Below are 21,229 nucleotides of genomic sequence, written 5' to 3'. Positions count from 1 at the left end.
AAGAACAGGCAATTCAAAATAGGACAAGTATCGGGGCAAAAATCTTTTGGAGAAGTGTTAAGCAAGTCGACGTAATAAGAAAAAACTACAAAATGCTACTGGAGAGAAAGAAATTTGCAATATATTAAATGTTCAAGTCACATTTGGCAAAGTATTTTATGATAATTGGGGATTAATGAAAATATACTTCATAAGTATGGTAATGTCCTTTCATAGTTGAAATGAATCGAATTGAGTGGCATATTTATTAATGGTCGCAGCTAGAATTTGACGTTCCTTGATATCCCATGACCTCTTGCTAATCTTTTTCCGGTTATTGACCACAAATGCCCGCAGCTGACGTATCAGACGTAGCTTCATTCCGGAAATGGCATTTAAAACGAAAGGATTACAAAGATTGAATCCACTATTCTCTTCGTCAGATCATAATACTCTCCGCATATTGATGTTTAACCGTTATGTATACTTGTAACCGGGAATCAACAATTATTTTTAAAAAAAACAACAGGGACCAATGTCATATGTTCTATGAAATGCCAACCAATCCCATCACGTAATATTGTTAAACATATATACAAAAGTATATGTGTTCATGTCCTTGTAATCAACGTTAAATGTGACATTTAGCAATAACCAATAGCACATAATTATTACTAGTATTAATATAAAAGTATGGATATTACTACACAGTAAAAGTTATACATGTATTTACTTTAATACACATGCCATCTCGGCTTCTTGTCACGTATTGCCATGTTTCTATTTTTGTATGTATATATATTGATGCTTTGTCAATGGCTCTTTTTAGGGCTTTAGTGCAAATAAAAGTTCTTCTTCTTTAAAAAGTTTCATACTTAAGATGATCGTCACTGTCAAACGATTTAAAAATGTGATCGTACAAATTTGTACATAGATAATACAAGTAAATCACGTGACAAATTTAAATAAAACTTTGATAATGATAAAATAAAATAAAAATAAAAATTACATGTAACTGTGTAAGTAGTGTACGCTTGTTAATTCATGTTTAACAAATATTTAGTTCTTTGATCCTAAGAAAACAACAGACAATTCAAAATAGAACAAGTTTCAGGCAAAAATACTTTGGGGAATTAAGTCAACGTAATACAAAGCTACAACGTGCTACTGCAGTTAACATAGAACTGAAAAACAGTTGCAATATATTAAATGTATAAGTTAGTGACATTTGGCCTAGTAATTTATGATTAAGTGGGATTAATGAAAATATACTTCATAAGTATGGTAATGTCCTTTCATATATAGATGAATTGAATCGAATTGAGTGGCATATTTATTATTGGTCGCTGCTAGAATTTGACGTTCCTTGATATCCCATGACCTCTTGCTAATCTTTTCTCGGTTATTGACCACAAATGTCCGCAGCTGACGTGTCAGTCGTAGCTTCATTCCGGAAATGGCTTTTAAACCAAAAAGATTAAAAAGATTGAATCCACTATTATCTTCATCTGATCATAATAATCTCCGCATATTGGTATTTAACCGTTGTGTGTACCACCGGTAGTCAACAATTATATATAAATCAAAGCACAGAAGGAGCTGAATTTGTTTGGGTCTCAGAATGTCAGAAAGGTGAAGGTTGTGAGATTATAAACCAATTTATTTTTGTATAGTGCCGCCAATGATGTTTCCAGTGTTTTAACTGTAGCAAATTGGCTATAAGACTAATTGCAACACTGATATTCAATTCAATGTTTATTTGGCTTACACTATTAAAAAAAAAGGAGATGAGTTGTCTTAACTGGGATTTAAACTCCAGACATCTCGCATCCTAATAAACGAGCATGTAAACCCCTCGATCACGGGGAAGTTGTAAGATAACAGCCTGAAGAAAACCATATTATTCTAAATTAGGGTTTGTAACCATTTGTTTAACACTGATGTAAATAATCATGGAGCTTAATATAAGCATGCATAACTATAAAGAATAACACAATATTAGAAATCTTCGCCCGATCGGGAACTATTTTTTCTTTCCCGAGAAGGCTTGAAAAATAATGCGCCTGTCATTCAGTGATCTCCCCTTAATTTTTCGGAGTAAGTGTACATATAAAGGGAAGTAACCGCTTCAAGGAGTTTGGACTACTTTCGGTTTTTGCAAATAAGCACATCAGGGTCTGAAATTTCGCTACCATTATTTGTTTGGTCTGACGACCCAAACAAATAAAAATCACAAGTGGCCAATTTCATATGGCTATCTAAAGTGTGGGTCAGTTTAAAATAAATGTTGATTACCTTAGGTACACATAAAAGTTTGTTTTTTTTTTGTTTTTTTTTTGCTTTTGCTTTTGACTTAACATTACGGTTAAACATCAATATGCGAAGAGTATTATCAACAAATTACATGAATGGGGAATTGCGAATTTGTTTGCTTAAATAAAAAAGAATGAAAAAAAATCAAAAATTACATAAAACACCATACAATCTCGTCACATAAGGCTGTTACACATATTTATAAGCGTACGTTTGATTATGCCCTTGTAATCAGCAACAAACGATTAGAATCTCAATCGAACGCGACATTCAGCAAGATGTATATAATTACATTTCATTTTTTAAATAATATAAATCAGTATTAGGTACTTAATTCATGTCAGGCACATTTCACCAGTGACAAACATGTAAATGTGTTAACTAAAAATGTATAAACTTAACTTTAAAAATAACTTCACTTTCATAATACTTATCTCACTGAAAGAGAAATGAAAAGTTTCAAATTAAAAAACAAATTACGAAAAGGATGATTGCATATCATAAAATCTTTATTGACGTATTAAGTAAGACAACAATAAATGAATACGAAATATAATCTGCTACTTGGAAAAAAAACAAATAGAAGGCAAAAACATTCTAATATATTTAATGTAAAAGTCAGTGACATCAAGCCAAGTTATTGAAAAGTTACTGGAAATATACTTTCCAAGTATGGTAATGTTCATTCGCAGATGAATTGATACGAAATGGTTGGCATATTAAGGCGCAGCTTGAAGCTGACATCTCTTGATATAACCTCTCTCGCATTGGTTTCCGGTTATTTATCATAGCTGTCTGCTGAAATATTAGTTTATTTGGACGACAGTCAATGTCAGTCAGGTCATTTCACTAATACTGCAATAAAAATAGTTTCAACTCGGAACGATACAAATCTGGCCAGCTACTTAAATTGTGACCTTTTTATAAATAAATCTCATTTGGAGTTAACCATAGCTTGTCTGATCATATTTTATATGAATTCATTTATAATTTGGGTAGTCATTATGTGATTTCCGATAGCTTAATATACTTCTTAATGATCTCTTTTCTGGGCAAAAAGATTCAACAATTATTTGACTTTTTATTTTGGTGGCTAATATATTGTATTTTGGTGACTAATATATTGTATTTCAATCTCGGTTGGCGTGTTTAAAGTAAGAAATAGTACACTCCAAAAGAAGCTCAAGATGTGATTGACTTACCACACTTACTTAAATTTTAAGCCCTACCTTAACCGACTACAAGTACATGTCTTTAAAGCCAAATGTATTCCATATTCGTAAACCACATCCATTCATACTGTTTATGTTTTGCGCTATCCTTATATGTAGAAACTCGGTTGCTTGATTTGAAAACGTTGAAAAGCATATTTAGTTGGCCAAAGGGCCAATGTGAACATACAATTATGTACATAAAAATAACAGTCAAAAGGCTTGTATTTGTGTTGAAATAAATCAAGTACAGATACAATCTAACAGCGGAAAGTTCTGCCCAAATTTCTTGTGGCATCACAACCAGTTAATATTAAAGGACATTTCCAAAGTCGAAATAGGACAAGGTCATGGCAAAATTCTTTTTGAAAGTGTAAAGTTCAATGACAATGCAATACAAAAATACAGAGTGCTACTGAAAATAAAATAGGAGATAGAAAATATATCAAATGTATAATTCAGTGACACTAGCCAAGTAATTGAAGATTTGCTTGAAATAATGCAAATATACTTTCTAAGTATGGTAATGCCCCTTCGTAGATAAATTGAATAACGAAATGAATGGCATTTTATTATAAGTCGCGGATTGAATTTGATGTCTCTTGATATCCCATGAACTCTTGCTCATCAGTTTCCGGTTATTGACCATAGATGTCCAATGCTGCACATTAAAGCTGCATGCCTCAAAATGAGCTCAATTCTCAACACTTAAATGTACTGTAATCAATGATCCGGAAGGACCAGAAAAATAGGCTGAACTACTGCCATAATTACGGTAAAAGTATCAAATATTTGACAAGATCAACGATTATACTTTCGAGGAAATTTAGGCAGACCTTGTAAACCACCCCTCATTTTGGTTAATTTTAGGGATATTTTGAATAAGGCTCTTTAGGTTGAAAATGGATGGGATTATTTGGCTAGTATGGTTTGTTAGCTGAATGCTATTATTTGTTTCTTAACAAAACATTTTTCATAAGGGTGAATTTATAGATTATTTAGAGTTACCTTTTTTCTGAAAAAGAGCTCTTCTAATAGCAATCCACAATCGTAGATTCCAGAAGTTAGTTCAAGATGTGACAGACTTACCACAGATATTAACAAATGTAGATCGATCTAACCTTTGACCTACTCCTCAACCTACCACCGGTACATGCCTTTGAAACAAATTAAATTTCATTTTCGTTAATGTTACTAATCATAACTAAACAAAACATTCACAAAAATAGTTACATCTAATTTGAGAAAAAGTCATATTTCAACATATAAAATCTATATTAATGTAAGCAACCACCCACCTCATCTCATCCGATCCAAAAAAGCAACAAAAATAATTGCTTAATAAATAGATAAATGTACGGCTTTATATTGGATTGGATACATGCACCATCCCTGGCTGGTAAATGATGATATATTAGCTACGAAATGTAATTAAAACTAATAAATACTTTAATGGTATGTATCATCAAACTAGGAGCACATTACTATCTGATATAAAATATTATTTACCATGCATGAGACATGTTGTACTTTGTTAAATTACTATTGTGGGAATTCAATTCAATTCAATTACTTAATCTAGCTGTCAAATAAACATAAACGATTAAAATTTGGACGATATCGCCGAAAGATGCTCGTTAAAAATGTATTAGAAAGAACATCAAAATGTTTTAGCATGCTAGTGTGTTGAATCCAAATTACTATCGGCGAAAATTCATCTTTTCTGCTGAATATCGAATTCTGCGTTAAACTAGACCGTGACTAACCGATTATAACAAAAGTTAAGTCTGGTTGTGTAGAATTTCTGACCTACAGTAATGGTCTGAATGTGTGGTGTAACTTTTGAGTCTTGTAAATGTCATGAATTGAGTCACATTCTAAGGCATTATTTCATGAATAATCATGAGGGACCAACATTATAGGAATCTCTTGAATGTTGTTAGATTTAGAAAGATATGTGAGTTTCCGGTGGTGCACATACAATTAAAGCATATGGAAGGTTCTATTAACAAATTCATTGGGAGAGTTCCCTTTTGAAATTTGTTAGCGTTAAATGTCAACTATTTTTAGAAAGAAAACAAAATGATATAAAATGTCGAACAATCTTATCACATTATGTTGATTAACATATTTACATAACTGTGTTTGATCGTTTTCATTGAAAAAGCAACGAACAAAATGCATGTCTGTAAAGAAATGATGAGTCGAAAGAGACATTAAACAATGAATATTGCATATATATCAACATTTATATTGCATTACACCAATGATTTATATGTATCAACTGAAAATATAATATAGATTTTCAATATCAAACAATTCGAAACTATTGAATTGTCATCAATAGGTAAAATGCCCACGTAAAAAACAAATAAATACATATAAACAACCATAGAACCATATAAAAATTCATTAGGAAGACCATAAAATAACTATATGAACGATGTCTGTGTTACGTTCCTATAAAAAGAATTTAATCGAACAAGCGCGTGCTGTTTTGTAAATTCGGATCTGCAAAGAATGTTAGTATTTTTTTCAATATAAAGATATAATTTATTTATTAAAAAGTAACCATCTGAAAAATATATGCAAAGTATTTCTGTTTCATTCTTGCTAATATGCTAATAACAAAATATCCAAATTTTACGGGAAATGGTGGACCCTGAAGATAACAGTGACTTGACCTTCCGAATTTTTATGATATACCTACTTTAAACACATCAATCTTTTTAATTTGAAAATAACTGAAAGAAATTCTTCATGAAGCAGCTATAGAACATAGATGTCATTAAGGTCTAATGTAGTTTCATTCCGGAAATTTTATTGAAACTGTACATCAAAATAAAAGGTGTCGACCCTTTACGGAATTGACCTGGCATATTAAGATGTAGTGCTTTTCATTTTGTAACATCCGAAGTTTGCCTGGTCATATAAGTGTATTTGTTTTAAACTTGTATATAATTAACATGTGTAACGTTAGTTAAAGCTTGATATTTTTACAATCTAAAACAACGTATTGTAAAGGAACCATTTTTGCCGGATCAATTCAGAAATGTATCTTATGATGTCCATCAGACCCTAAAACAATTTATGGTATATGAAAGAAAGAAAAAGATTGCAAAATTAAGTTCTATATTTTCGCTTCAGCCGTCTTAGACAGGGTGATTGTTTGAAATTATGGAAGCTATACAACGAAACAAAAACACCACAAACAACATCAAATACAAAAAATGACAAGTAAGCAATAAAACAAACAAGACAAATAATGAATTCTCATACTATCTAGATTAAAAAGACAATTTCTGCCTGGGAAATTTATTCTATGGATATGTCAGCTAATTGAAATGAATGAATAATTGATACGTATCTCCAACATTGGAGCACCTTCCAGTACCCGCATTGTTTATAATGTATTAGACATGCTGTAAATATATTTTCTTTAAAAAATGTCTTTGCACTTTGTTGAAAACTTGACACGAAATAAACATTAGCGGTTCAAAATTTAAAATTACAAAAGGCTATTAATAGGTACATTAAAAGTCTTTAAGGCAGTGTTGTTTCCATATTTCTATCTGCAAAGTTCGTATTTTCTGCTGAATATCAAATTCTAAGTCATTGCGTGACAGAACACTTGTAACAAAGTTTTAATCAAACAAGCGTGTGATCTATGAAGTCTGGTTTTGTAGAAATTCTAAGCATCAGAAATGTATGCACAAGTACTGCTGTTTCAACTTTAATAATATTTACTGCTAAAAAACAACAATTTATAAACATTTCAGGGCCAAGGGTATATAATATCAGGATGTGTGATGCAGCTTTCAAGCTTTGTAAAAGTCAAGAATTGAGTCATATTTGCAAGGAAACATTTCATAACCAATCACGAGAGACCTCGGAAATGTGGTTCGGTTATAGACCTGGCAGTTACATGTGCTGTTGATGGGATACGGACAAAAGCCCCCCCCCCGGACGAAAGCTCCCCCATCTAAAAATGACAAGGTGGACAAAAGCCCCCCCCCATAAATTTTCCACATAGGACAAAAGCCCCCCGATAAAAAAGTAAAGGTATGACAAAAGCCCCCCCCCCCCCCATCAAATTTACATGTAGTGTTAATGAATTGATAAAAATGAAAAGAATTTGTTTTAATGTTTATTAATAATGTATATATTGAAGTGATAACAAAGTATGATAACAGATGAAATAATGCATGCACGCCATACTGAATTCATAGCTTTTCATATACACAACAAGTGTCAGAAGAGTAGTAATGTTTAATCACTTTAATCCTTAGCACTATATGGCACCTACATTTGATGTCCATACATATTATCAAACACATAAAAAACACAACTTTAATACATACATGCTTAAAAATATTACAAACATGAATATGAAGAGCACATGGATGAAATAAAGCACACTTTATTGATAAATTATTCGCACAGTCTCTGCTACAGTTCAGTTTCAGAAAATGTTCACATTTAGTTGAGTCTGATACATTGTGACATGGCACACAAAATAACCAAATTAATTGAAAAAAGGCAGATATTAATTCATTTACACTAAATGTAAATGTGATGGACCATGGGGGGCTTTTGTCCTACCTTTACTTTTTTATGGGGGGGGGGCTTTTTGTCCTATGTGGAAAATTCATGGGGGGGGGGCTTTTGTCCACCTTGTCATTTTTAGACGGGGGGGGGCTTTCGTCCGGGGGGGGGGGGCTTTTGTCCTACACTCGCTGTTGATTGACTTGTTTAAAATCATGAAAATAGTAGAATAAATAGCCGCGAATAATCATATACAGCAACAAATATATTTTAGAATAAACAGAGAGTAAAATCTATGCTTTACAAATGGATTTCCCATACCAGCCCTGTTAGGGAAATGAAGTTTATTTTATTCATACATCAGCCACGAAATGTAATAAAATTAATAAATACTTCATATGTTTTCCTTAAAATAGGCGCATATCGCTTCCTGATACATAAAAATCATTGTATATTATAAATGAGGTATATTGTCAATATATTTTGCACTTTGTTATATAAACATGGTGAGAATTCAATTCCTTAATCTAGCTGCCAAATAATATTATCGATTGAAAATTTGAACAGGGTTGCCGAAAGATGCTCGTAAAATTGTATAAGAAAGATCAACGAATTTCATTTTCTGCTGAATATCAAACTGCGTAGATCAGTGACTAAGTCTTGGAACAACCGCATGATGACTTATCTTTGACGTCTGGTTAAATTTGTAGAAATACTGACCTGTAGTGAATATATATATTGTTTTTAGATTTCAGCGGAAAGGTGCAGCTTTTTTAAGTCTTGCTAGTTTCAAGAATGAAGTCAGATGTTAAGGTGAAATTTGATGAACAATCACTATAGGTCCAATCATGTATGCATCTCTATAATATGGTAAGGAATATTCCCATAGGTACACAAACAGGCTAAGCATCTATTTAGAAGAGGAGCATTGGGAAGTTTCTTCTTCGGGATTATTTGCTGTTCAATGTCAACCATTTGGAAAAAATCAATATTTTATGAAATGCCAACCAATCCAATCACGTAATATTGTTAAACATACGAGTATTTACAAAAGTATATGTGTGTGTGATCATGTCCTTGTAATCAACGTTGAATGTGACATTCAGCAATAAACAATAACATATTATTATTATTAATATAAAAGTATGGATATTACTTCACAGTAAACGTTATACATGTATTTACTTTAAAAAGTTTCATACTTTAGATGATAGTCGCTATCAAACGATTTAAAAATGACGAATTTTCAAATTCAGTAGGCAAAGAACTCATGTGATCGTACAAATTTGTACATAGATAATACAAGTAAATCACGTGACAAATTTAAATAAATTTTTAATAATGATATAATATAAAAAATGACAAGTGAATGTAGGTATTGTGCATTTGGTAATTCATGTTTGACAAATACTTAGTTCTTTCATCCTTAAAAAACAACAGACAATTCAAACAAGTTCAGGCAAAAATACTTTGGGGAATTAAGTCAAAGTAATACAAAACTACAACGTGCTACTGCAGATAACATAGAAGAGAAAAACAGTTTCAAGATATTAAATGTATAAGTTAGTGACATTTGGCTTAGTAATTTATGATTAAGTGGGATTAATGAAAATATACTTCCTTGGTATGGTAATGTCCTTTAACAGATGATTTTGAATCGAATTGAGTGGCATATTTATTACTGGCCGCTGCTAGAATTTGACGTATCTTGATATCCCATGACCTCTTGCTAATCTTTTCCCGGTTATTGACCATAAATGTCCGCAGCTGAAGTGTCAGGCTTAGCTTTATTCCGGAAATGGCATTTAAACCAAAAGGATTAAAAAGTCTTGTCATCAGGTCATAATACTCTCCGCATATTGATGTTTACCCGTTATGTATACTTGTAACCGGGACTCAACAATTATTAAAAAAACAGGGACCAATGTCATATGGCTATCTTAAAGTGTGGGTCAGTTTAAAACGTTGATTACCGCGGTGGTACAAATAAATGTTGTTTTTTTTACTTTTGACTTGAGATAACGGTTTAACATCAAATATGCGGAGAGTATTATCAACAAATTGCATGAATGGGGAATTGCGAATTTGTTTGCTTAAAATGTCGACAGTTTTTGAAATACAAATCAAAATTATATAAAACACCATACAACCTCGTCACGTAATGTTGTTACAAATATTTACAAGCGTACGTTTGATTATGTCCTTGTAATCAGCACCAAACGATTAGGATCCCAGTCAAAAGTGACATTCAGCAACATGTTTATGACAAATTGCATTTCATTATTTCAACAATATAAAACAACATTATGATATTAATTTATTCATGCCAAGCAAATTTTACATGAAATATATATGTGTTGGCTTGAAAATGTACACACATGTACTTGAAAATAACTTCAATGTCATAAAAATATTCTCACTAAAAGATAAATTTACAGTTTCAAATTTTAAACAAAACAAAAAAAAAAATGACGATTGCATATCATAAAAACTTAATTAAAGTAAGGACGTAATTGACATATTGAAGGCAAAAATAAAGAAATACAAAATATAATCTGCTACTTGGAAAAAAACAAATAGAAAGCAAAAAGAAAGTTCTAATTTATTTAATGTATCAGTCTGGACATCTAGCCAAGTTATAAAAGATTGACTAGAAATATACGCAGTGTACTTTCCAAATATGGTAATGTCCATTCGTAGATGAATTGATACGAAATGATTGGCATATTAAGGCGCAGCTTGAAGAAGACATTTCTTGATATAACCTCTTTCACTTTGGTTTCCGGTTATTTATTATAGCTGTCTGCTGAAATATTAGTTTATTTGAACGACAGTCATCAATGTCAGCCAGGACATTACACTTAAACTGCAATGAAAAATAGTTTCAACTCGGAACGATACAGATCTGGCTACTTACTTAAATTGTGACATTTTTTCAAATATATCTCATTTGGAGTTAGCCATAGCTTGTCTGATCATATATTTTATGAATTCATTTATAAATTGTGTGGTCATTATGTGGTTTCAGATAGCTTAATATATTTCTTAATGATCTCTTTTCTGGGCAAAAATATTCAACGATTAAACTTGACATTTTTTTAATTTTGGTGGCTAATGAATTGTATTTTGGTGGCTAATATATTGTATTTTAATCTCGGTTGGCGTGATTGACTTACCGCACTTACTTGGAGTGTGGATGCCCTACCTTTACCGACTACAAGTACATGCCTTTAAAGCCAAATGTATTCCATTTTCGTAACCACAGCCATTCATACTGTTTATGTTTTTGCACTTTCCTTATAATCAGTAATGTAGAAACTCAGTTGCTTGATTTGACAACGTTGAAAATCATACTCAGATGGCTACAGGGACCATGTGAACATACAATTATGTACATAAAAATAGCAGTCAAAACGCTTGTATTTGTGCTGAAATAAATCAAGTACCCATACAATCTAACAGCGGAAAGTTCTGCCCAAATTTCTTGTGGCATGACAACCAGTTAATATTAAAGGACATTTCCAAAGTCGAAATAGGACAAGGTCATGGCAAAATTCTTTTTGAAAGTGTAAAGTTCAACGACAATGCAATACAAAAATACAGAGTGCTACTGAAAATAAAGTAGGAGAGAGAAATTAAATATATCAAATGTATAATTCAGTGACATTAACCAAGTAATTGAAGATTTGCTTGAAATAATGCAAATATACTTCCTAAGTATGGTAATGTCCTTTCGTAGATGAATTGAAACGATATGAATGGCATAACTTATTATTATAAGACACAGATTGCTGATATCCCAGGAACTCTTGCTCATCAGTTTCCGGTTATTGACCATAGATGTCCAATGCTGCACATTAAAGCTGCATGCCTCAAAATGAGCTCAATTCTCAACACGTAAATGTACTGTAATCAATGATCCAGAATTAAGGACCAGAAAAATAGACTGAATTACTGTAAGTATCAAATATTTGACAAGATCACCGATTATACTTTCGAGGAAATTTAGACAGGCTTTGCAAACCACCCCTCATTTTGGTTAATTTTAGGGATATTTTGAATAAGGCTCTCTAAGATGTAAATGGATGGGATTTTACGGCTAGCGTGGTTTGTTGACTGAATGTTATTATTTGTTTCTTAACAAAACATTTTTCATAAGGGTGATATAATAGATTATTTAGAGTTTCCTTATTTCTGAAAAAGAGCTCTACTAATAGCAATCCACAATCGTAGATTCCAGAATTTAGTTCAAGATGTGACAGACTTACCACAGATATTAGAAAATGTAGATCGATCTAACGTTTGACCTACTTCTCAACCTACCACCGGTACATGCCTTTGAAACAAATTAAATTATATTTTCGTTAATGTTACTAATCATTACTAAACAAAACATGCACAAAAAATAGTTACATCTAATTTGAGAAAAAGTCATATTTCAAAATATAAAACCACCCACGCCATCTCATCCGATCCAAAAAAGCTACAAAAATAATTGCTTAATAAATAGATAAAATAAACGGCTTTATATTGGATTGGATACACCATCCCTGGCTTGGAAATGATGATATATTAGCTACAAAATGTAATTAAAACTAATAAATTCTTTAATGATATGTATCATCAAGCTAGGAGCACATTATAATTTATTTACTTTCTGATATAAAATATTATTTATCAGGCATGAGACATACTGTAAATGTATTTTGTACTTTGTTAAATTACTATTGTGGGAATTCTATATTTACTTAATCTAGCTGTCAAATAAACATTAACGATTAAAATTTCGACGAGATCGCCGAAAGATGCTCGTTAAAAATGTATTAGAAAGAACATCAAAATGTTTTAGCATGCTAGTGTGTTGATTCCAAATTACTATCGGCGAAAATTCATATCTTTTCTGCTGAATATCGAATTCTGCGTTAAACTAGACTATAACAAAAGTTTAATCGAACAAGCACGTGAAGTCTGGTTTTGTAGAATTCCTGACCTATAGTAATGGTCTGAATGTGTGGCGTAACTTTCAAGTCTTGTAAATGTCGGGAAATGAGTTATGTTTTAAGGTAGTATTTCATTAATAATCATGAGGGACCAACATTATAGGAATCTCTTGAATGTTGTTAGATTTAGAAAGATTTGTGAGTTTCCGGTGGTGCACATACACTTAAAGCATATGGAAGGTTATATTAACAAATTCATTGGGAGAGTTCCCTTTTGAAATTTGTTTGCGTTAAATGTCAACTATTTTTTAGAAAGAAAACAAAATGATATAAAATGTCGAACAATATCTTATCACATTATGTTGATTAACATATTTACATAACTGTGTTTGATCGTACGTTTTCATGGAAATAGCAACGAACAAAATGCATGCCAGTAAAGAAAGGATGAGTCGAAAGAGACATTAAACAATGAATATTGCATGCATATCAACATTTATATTGCATTTCACCAATGATTTATGTATCAAGCGGGTGCTGTTTTGTAAATTCGGACCTGCAGTGAATGTTAATTAGTATTTTTTTTCAATATAAAGATATAATTTATTCATTAAAAAGTAACCATCTGAAAAATATATGCAAATAATTTCTGTTTCATTCTTGCTTATATGCTAATAACAAATTATCCAAATTTTGCGGGAAACGGTGGTTTCTTGTCTCTGAAGATAACAGTGACTTGACCTTCCGAATTTTTATGATATACCCACTTTAAACACATCAATCTCTTTTATTTGAAAATAACTGAAAGAAATCCTGCATCAAGCAGCTATAAACGTATACATAGAGTTTTCTGGCCCCAGTTTTATAATCTTGACCCATCATGATTCAATAGCGAATATGCCAGATAAATCTACAGATCTTAAAAAACATACATGATCATATTGACCTCATATTGATACATATTCACATATCAATAACTGCATGAGTTTTATAGTGTTTTGTTTTTTGTCGTTGTTTTTTCATATTTTTGGTTTGTCCTGTGTTAAGCGTGCTTTTTCTTTCATCAGAAATATTTGCGTACTAGTTTTTACTTTGCTAAAACAATAATCAGTGGTTAAAGGTTGAGAACCTTATTCACGAGCATCTTTTAAACAATCATACCATTCATGCGTTTCCGGTTTTGCAACATCGAAATTGAACACATGTTCGCTTAATATTCACAATATTTTAATAAGATGGGGAAAAACAAATTTAAGAAAAAGCCTGGGGCTAATCTTGGTATGTTTTTCTGTAAGTTTTAATAAAGTGGATGATGTAATGCATTATATATAGTTTTGTGTAACTTTACCATAGTTCGGATAAAATCTTAACCAAATTGCAGGTTTCCTGTTATATCGCCAGACTACTGACTAGTAGATGATCCACAAATTGGTATATGATACACACATAAATGTATTTAATCATTCCTGATAGGTGTTTCAATATTTTAATAAATGTGTACCTGTAATATGTTTGTAACTATTTTTTGTTCCCAGCTAGCAAGTAGATTTGTCGAGGCCTGTGAGCTACACGGCCACTTGCACATTATCTCCCATAATAAGTGTGCTGTTCTGAGCCATTAAAAATTCTCCGTTATATTGAAATTTGTTCTCAAATTTCTCAGGGTTACAGAGCAATTTGATTTTAACTCTGAGCTATATTCAGTCACAGACCAACATTGAGTCCAATTGTCACAGGGTGGAAAAAATGTGCAGCTGGTACTGAAATCCAGGACCCTCGGAATATCACACCGCGGCTCTACTGTTTGAGTTATTCGGCTGTTTACACACTGTAGATATCCCAGTTCAATACCATGACAGCAGGGCTTTTTCCCTTCTATAAGTATAACAGGGACCGATGTAAATTCACTTTTTTCACAAAGCGGCAGAAAAAAATTCACCTTCCAGTAAAACATGATTTACGCCAATTGCAATAACCCAGAAAGTTTTAATCAAGTTAATTGTTTTTTGTGCATGTTAACTGTGTTAAAATACCAACTTGAAGCAGATTTTACACAGGTCAGAAATTGTAATCAATCGTTTCTGGTTTCAAAATGTCGCGAAATGCCAAGTAATATGTCATTTGTTTTTCTTCACAATTTTATGACATATCGCGCTTTTTTCACAAACTGAACAGGCCCAGCCCCTTCACAATTTTGACAAAAAATGCCCTGTGACATGAATGTTTCAAAGATGCGTCTTATAATTTGAAATATATGGTACTTCAACATTTAACTGGAAATAACAGATCTTTAAGAAAATCATATGTTTTGAAGTTAGTTAAAAAGTCAATTAATAACTCAGTTGACAAGATCTCTATACTGTTTTGCAGAAGAAAGGAAAAAAAGATTGAGAGAAGCTGCAAGAGAAGAGAAGAAATCCAAGTCGTCAAAGATAAAATATTCTCTAGACCAACTTTTAGACAAAGTATGTACAAGACCTGTCCTATATTCAACTTAAATTATCATCTTTTAGAGCATAATCATGTACACAATAAGCATCCATTTAAGATTATAATGTACATACAAAAATACAATAAATACAAAATATAAAAAATACAATTATGACATTAAATTGTGTCTTTGTATAATTGCATAATTGTTTTATAATTTTGTAATAATTTTATATAAAATTTAATATTTTCACCTAAACTGTTAATTTTCTGTGTGTTGTCTTAATTCAGTGATGGTTTTTAGTGAAAGAAGTCATTTGATATATTTTTTCATTGTATAACTTGTATTACTTAGTTCTTTATAACAAACATTGATAAGGAAACTATTGAGCTAGCATATGAAAGGTCTATGGTCCCTCATAGTTGCCTCTTTATTCATACAATCTATGTGACCCCCTCTGTCTAAAAAAGGAAATATATTATATTACAGGCACAAGACTGTATTGACAGATTTGAGTATGAACTTGCTCAGAAGTTTTGTCAGCGGGCCCTTGAGATAGAAGCGGATAATGTGCGAGCTCTGGAGACATCTGGGGCACTGTTGATTGACCTTGGAAACCTAGAGGCTGCTAAACAGGTATGTCTATGTCTTACATGTAGTTTGGTCAAGTTTTTGGCATTTGTAGTTAATGAAAACCTTCTTATTTTTATTTGATTGTGAAGGCAGTAATTAATCTTAAGTTTGTTGTCATATTTTACCCATGCAACCAATGCAGAGTCCATTTAAGATACATATATATACCATGGCAAGGTAATACAATAAAGAATTCTTGAAATTGGTAAGATTCCATTTTAAGTTATTCAAAAATAAGAAATAATGAAATACATTTCTGTACATCATGTGTTGTTATCTGTATCTATGTTTCAGTGTTTTGGAAGAGCTGTGGTGGTCAGTCCTAATGAAGGATATTCAAAATACCTTAATCTTGGTCAGCTGTTCGAAGGTAAGGGTATACTTTACATATAAACTTTGTCATTATTTTTAAAATACAACTTATAGTAATGGCAATGCATTGGGTAGATTGTGACATATATTATTTTACAAAGACCCTTAGAATGATAAAATTACACCTATGTGTAAGAAGTGTCGTGTTTCCTGAGTAATTCAAAAATCTTTTTGTATTATTTTGTATTCATATTGCATAAAATGGTTCCATAAATTAACAAAATGAGCAAGAAAAAAGGCCATGTCTTCTGGTTCATTACATTGTCTGAAAAGGTGTGTTGTATTTGTTCGTACATTCATCTTTATTATATTTTATTGACATTTTTAAAAAAAACATGTGTCAATACTAATCTAGGAGCACAGTCAATAGAATGTTACCAGAAGGGTATAGAGCTGATGGTGGCCGAGAAGGAGAAGAAAGAGGCAAAGGAGGTGGCGGCTGCTTGCGGGGGAGACAGTGGACATGTCACTGATAGAAATATATCTGATGCTTATGTTGCCATTGCTGAAATTTACATGACAGATTGCTGGTTAGTTTAAGATTTTCCTTTAGATGTTTCAAATGGTGAACTGAATCTACTTTATAAGAATCTTAGTCTTAGTGCAAGTACTGACTGGAATATCTGACTCAAGTTAACTGTTTAAGACTGTGTTGAGGTTGAACTTAAGTTTCTGCTAAACAGCTATACTAGAACTAATATAATATAGAACGGAATATTCCCATATCTTAATGTAGCCAGTGTTTGATTCTGTGTCTTACATATGGCATACCCCAGCATATATTCTAATTTTGAAAAGAAATAACAAAAACAAATATTTAATTAAAAACTTATATGCAAGAATATACTACATACATGTATATTCATACTCATGTATTTTGACTGAAAAAGATATGGCTTGATAATAGGACAGAGCATCTGCAAAACGTTTAACAAGAAACGCTTTTTGGTTGTTTTTTGCGCAATACTTAATTTTTTATGAAAATTGCATAATTTTCAGTCTTGTGCTTAATTAAATTGAGATCAAGCTAGCTATTTGTTTTCCAACTTGTTTTATACAGTAACTTATTTTCTTTTTGTTCTATTGTTTTCAATTGGGTTTATTATTTAGACTTTTCTGTTGTAACAGATTGAATCTCCATTTTGTACATCATATTGTGCTTGAACCATCCGTTGTTTACAGACTTTCAATTTTTGTAATCTAGCTGAATTAATTTTATTGCTCAACATTTATGAGAAAATTAAATAATCCCCAATCAGTGTTACCACCACAGATGTCTCTTGTGGTTTTTAACATTTGAATTAATCATTTCAATAGTTCTTTTCAATTTTCCAAGCTTATTTTTCACTTCCCTAATGTACAAATTATAGATTAAAAAATTGTTATGTAATAACAGTTTTGAAGCTGATGCGGAGGACAAGTGCCGATGTAGTATATTGAAAGCTATCGAAGCCGACCCCAATAATCCTGATGCTGTACAATTGATGGCAAGCTTTTTACTCACCAAGGAGAAAACACAAGTAAGTTTTTGTCACAAGATCTATCCAGATTGTCCTTTAAAGCAGCCTTCAGCTTTTCTAAAGGTTAACTATTTTATATTTAGATAAATAGTTTCATATAATTGTCAAATAAAAAGAATTAAGGTGGAAAATGAAATTTGCCATTGATAGAATACATAAACAATAAGGAAACCCCTCGATACATCTAAATCTGCCCGTCTGCTCTCTTTGTTTAAATAAGTAAAGCAGACGCTTTCTTTCCCAATCTTCTATATTTAGAAATGAAAGTCACTGACATGTTATAAATAGCTCTCTGAAAGCTGTATTGAAGAAGAGTTAATAGTGATATGATAAAATCACTGAAATACTTAGATTGAAATAACACAGAATTCTTTTTCCGACAAGAATAAAAGCTGAAGGTCCCTTTAATCTCAGTAAGGAGACAGTAAAGATAAACTGAACTAAAATTCAAGAGTTTGAGCTACGGGACAAGGCTATGATTTTTATTCTAAACAGATCTTGGTTTACCTGTGCATAGAACAAAAGTGAAGAGCTTTTTTTTGGTCAAATTAAAGAGAAATGTTTGTGAAAGAGGAAAATACCTGTAGAAATGTATTTTATTGAAGTGGATTGGTCTACAGTGGGCACTTTTAATGACATTTTCTTATAAACTGCTTTGCGATGGGACATTGTGTATACGGACAACATCATGTATATGTTAGTGTTGAATTTGAAATATACAATTTTTGTTACAATTACTAGGAAGCAAGACAAGAAATAAAGAAGAGTGTAAATCTATGGTTACCAGCATTCAAGGCCAGTGAGAATCCAGAGGCTTCCACTAGTGAACCATTAGAGTGTTCACAGGTAAGTTATGTATTTTTAGGATGTCTGTGGCTGAGTGGTTAAGGTCGCTAACTTCATACCACTTGCCCCTCAACGTTGTGGGTTCCAATCAATCAAGCTGGCTTACGAAGCGCCAGTGGTTCTATTCAGGTGCATTTTTGTGCCTTAAATAATGCATGGAAGGGCAACTGAGGTCTTCCTCCACCAGTAAAGATGGGAATTTGTCATATGATCTTAAAAGTGTTGGTACGACCAAAAAAATTCAAAACATAGTTTTATGTCTTTTGGTATAATAGGTAATTTTGGGATTTATCTTTAAAAGCTGAAGTGACTGCTGAATTTCTATTTCTTTTGGATATAAATTTGAATTACACCAGGAAATTAGTTTCATCATGTTAGGAGGATATCCAGATGTCTTTAGCAATAACTGGACACCTGTTTATTCAACCTGTTGAACATAATATATACTATAAAATCATTATATTCAAGGGCATGAATTTTCATGGTTTGCTGACAATTACGTTGGATTGTAAATTTGTGGAATTCAGTTGCCATATAAAAAAACATTGTTGACATGATACACGAAAATTTATCCCCCACAAATAATGTTTTCACGATAGTTTACATAATTTGGAACAGTGTCATTTACTTTGATTTATGTTTTTATTAAATTGATTTGATGTTCATTCTATTTGATAAATTTCATTTGGATTCTACATTTATATTTTCACAAATGAAATTGATAAATTCAGTCATCAGATGAACTTACATATCTTTGAAATGTTTTGCAGAGCTTTGAGTCTCGTCTTGCAGCAGGAAAGATTTTGATAGAGGTAGAGGAACACGAGGTAATTGAATTGTTTATTAATAATGTCTTTTATTTTCACTCCAGTTTATACTTTATTTAACCAGAAAATAAGTATACCTATAGCTGAATCAAGTTGCTTTTAATCTAACTGGATGTATTATATTTCTAAAATGTCTTTCATATAATATATAATTCTAAACATGCATTAGCTCAAACTAAAAGGTATGAGTAAAACCTAATTTTCAAACTTCAATTCCCAAAATATCCACTACCCCCAACACATTCTAAAACAAAATTTTGAATATAACGGAATATTTATCACCAATTATATTTGCAGCTTGCAATAGAAGTGTTAGAAACTCTGTTGGAGGAAGATGACGAGAATGTTGAAGTCTGGTATCTGATTGGCTTAGCAAATCATCACCTAGGAGACGAGGGGCGGGACAACGCTAGATCATATCTCAACAAAGCAAAGAAAGTGTACAATAAAACCAAGTGTAAAGATGAGGATCTTCTCAAACACATCGAAGAATTACTGGAGACACTAGGAGCTGGTAATACTTGGAGAATATTTAATTGTTTATTTTTTATCGAATATGGAATATATCTCACTAAGAAGAATTTCAAAATACAAAATGTATTTTCAAGAAAGCAATGTGCTAGTCTAGTGAAAATATAAATGTCTTCCCTCAAGAAGCGAGATGTAGTCAATATGTCACACTTATTAAAACACATTAACAAAAATGGTACCAAATGATGCTTTTTAACTGATTTATTAAAAATATATATGTTGTGGGTTCAGCTTTGCTATTCATTTTTATGCAAAAATTCTATATTTGACTTATATCCTACTAGATAGAATAAAAGTTTAAGATAAATGTTATGATAGATGACATGACAAATTTTTATGAATAAGATATTTTTCTCCTTACTAAGGCTTACTTAGTGGATAGAAAGAATAGACGATATATTAGACATACAAAACAGTAATTTATCAAACACTTATCACTTGTTTAATCTCCTATTATTACAGGAGATGATGTAATGGATTCTGATATTGAAGCAGACGACATTGATGATGCAGACGACAAACTGATCGAGTCTGATGATGATGAAGAAGATAATACTTCCCAGCAAGCAATGGATCATTGATATTAATGTTAATTTGTATATACATTGAAATAAATACTGTTGAATTATTTCATTATTGCTTCTTTAAAGGCTTACTTTTCAAACTAAGGATAAATTATATATAGTATATATGTTGGCCTCGAGATTTGGTGGTAATATTTTTAATTTAAGCTCAACAAGTCATTATTGTTGAACTACTGACATACAAGCAGGCGTCCATTGCCAAGTGGTTAAACAACACGCTCCTCACCACTGTGGGTTAAAGTCCATCCGGGCACTTCAGATTCTTTCACGTGATGAAGCTATCCAACTAGCTTACGAAACATCAGTGGTTCTACTAGGGTGCCAATTCGTGCCTGCAATAATTCACAAAGAGGCACATAAAGTCTTCCATTGGAAAATAGCCATATGACCGTTAAAGTGTTGGCCGACATAAAACCAAACCAAATCCTGCAAACTAGATGCACAAATAACCTCAAAGCCATCGCGGTTTGAAATCATCAGTTCAGAATGTTTAAACT

The 21,229-nt window shown here is 31.9% G+C and overlaps 1 protein-coding gene across 1 annotated transcript; it reads left to right on the top strand.

Moving 5' to 3' along the window:
* Window positions 1-14,119: 14,119 nt before the first annotated feature.
* LOC132749586 (uncharacterized) lies at window positions 14,120-20,776 on the top strand. Its single transcript, XM_060739400.1, has 10 exons — window positions 14,120-14,266; window positions 15,359-15,453; window positions 15,909-16,055; window positions 16,347-16,422; window positions 16,780-16,954; window positions 17,821-17,944; window positions 18,686-18,790; window positions 19,561-19,617; window positions 19,915-20,131; window positions 20,611-20,776. The coding sequence occupies exons 1-10, from the start codon at window positions 14,224-14,226 to the stop codon at window positions 20,727-20,729; spliced, it is 1,158 nt and encodes a 385-aa protein (XP_060595383.1). The 5' UTR covers window positions 14,120-14,223; the 3' UTR covers window positions 20,730-20,776.
* Window positions 20,777-21,229: the final 453 nt, after the last annotated feature.

The sequence above is a fragment of the Ruditapes philippinarum genome, unplaced genomic scaffold, assembly GCF_026571515.1.
Source record: "Ruditapes philippinarum isolate M1 unplaced genomic scaffold, ASM2657151v2 ctg8042_1_1_1_1, whole genome shotgun sequence".
NCBI classification, from domain to species: Eukaryota; Metazoa; Mollusca; class Bivalvia; order Venerida; family Veneridae; genus Ruditapes; species Ruditapes philippinarum.
The sequence above is the reverse complement of the archived record's forward strand: the minus strand, read 5'-3'. Positions and strand labels throughout refer to the sequence as shown.

Coding starts and splice junctions, on each gene's coding strand:
- LOC132749586 (XM_060739400.1), top strand. CDS start 14,224: ATGGGGAAAAACAAATTTAAGAAAAAGCCTGGGGCTAATCTTG. Junction 16,056..16,346: donor ACCTAGAGGCTGCTAAACAG/GTATGTCTATGT, acceptor TCTATGTTTCAG/TGTTTTGGAAGAGCTGTGGT. Junction 20,132..20,610: donor ACTGGAGACACTAGGAGCTG/GTAATACTTGGA, acceptor CTATTATTACAG/GAGATGATGTAATGGATTCT.